General features: G+C 28.9%; 1 protein-coding gene across 1 annotated transcript in view; it reads left to right on the top strand.

Annotated features, from left to right (window-relative positions):
* ASCC3 (activating signal cointegrator 1 complex subunit 3) overlaps positions 1-1,420 on the top strand; it is a 283,174-nt gene that overhangs the window by 125,386 nt on the left and 156,368 nt on the right. The window contains exon 14 of the mRNA XM_012661845.1: positions 613-728. Within this exon, the coding sequence (XP_012517299.1) occupies positions 613-728 (116 nt within the window). The remainder of the gene's footprint in view (positions 1-612; positions 729-1,420) is intronic.

The following is a 1,420-nucleotide window of genomic DNA, read 5'->3' as shown; positions in this document are numbered from 1 at the left end:
GAAAATATAAAGAAAATACATGATTCAAACTTGAATATGAATATTTCTATACCTGTATTATAATTTAATCTTATTAACAGTGAAAACTTTAATATTTTGAATCATAGTACTTCACAGCTTTAAGCTATGGATGTGTTATAACATATAAAAATATATGACAGTAATGAATGCATTTGAAGATAATTCAAGTTTTCCCTAATGCAGTTGGGCAGAGGTTTTACTCTGGTCAAATAAAAAATAAAATCTCATCAATTGAAGGATGGTGAGGTCAGAGGATTTAATTTTTATGGTGTATCAAATTTTTATATGTCAATGGCAACTTTAATATCAGTGATGAATAATAAAATGTAATAGTATCAGCCTCAAGATAGTTTCATATTGTACTTTATTAGCTACCTGTTGAAAAATTACTATTATTTAGCTATACAAAAGAAAAATGTTGAGTTATAGTAAACGGAAACTCTTAAAAACATGGAATGTAGTTTAATTTCAGTATGAAATATTTCAATAAATCAGCCCAAATATTCCTATAACAACATTGATTCTTCTAGGTCAGAGAAGAGGAAATAGAGGAGTTAGATGCCTTATTAAGCAATTTCTGTGAACTCTCAGCTCCTGGAGGTGTAGAGAATAGTTATGGGAAAATAAACATCTTACTTCAAACTTACATCAGCCGAGGAGAGATGGACAGTTTCTCCCTTATATCAGATTCTGCATATGTTGCTCAGGTAAGACTCTTACTCCCTTCCCAGTTTCTCATCCGTATTTATTTAGAGACTAAGGAATTGATTTATGCTATACTGCGAGTATATTGGTTTGTGACATGCTACCAAGCTACCATTTTATCTTAGAACTTGTTCTATTAATTTATCTTTTATGTAATCTGTACTTGTAAATCTGGACTGGGGGTGAGATTTGGTGGTTGGTTTGGCTTTTTTTGATGTTGCTAATGTTTACATTATAGAGTTTTAAAATATCAATATTAATTTTTTTCTACTTTAAATGGTAAAGTTTATTTCTTTTACTTACAAGAGGCAATGATACGTGAATATTTCAAGTATAAAGAAAAGATTGTGGAACCTTTGTTGTTTTCACCAAATATTAGAAATAATAACAAATTTTTTACCATTAAATAAAGCTTAATAAATATTCTCATACCATATGTTCAATGTGATGAGTCTCTCATTTAAAAAAAAAAAAAGTATCTTTACTCTCTACTGTTGATACTTAAAAATTAAGGATGGAAAGAAAATTATTCCCTAAACTACAGCTCATTTAGTTTATGTCTTTTAAAAAATACCATGTTTATGAAATGTTCAGATGTTTATCTTTTTGTATTCAAGCCCTCAGGTGGAGTAAAGCATGTTATTTTTGCCCTATTTACTTTTCAAATGAAAAGTTTCCCTTCCAGACATACTTT

Source organism: Propithecus coquereli, unplaced genomic scaffold (genome assembly GCF_000956105.1).
Source record: "Propithecus coquereli isolate 6110/MARCELLA unplaced genomic scaffold, Pcoq_1.0 Scaffold74, whole genome shotgun sequence".
NCBI classification, from domain to species: domain Eukaryota; kingdom Metazoa; phylum Chordata; class Mammalia; order Primates; family Indriidae; genus Propithecus; species Propithecus coquereli.
This window is presented reverse-complemented; position numbering and strand designations above follow the sequence as displayed.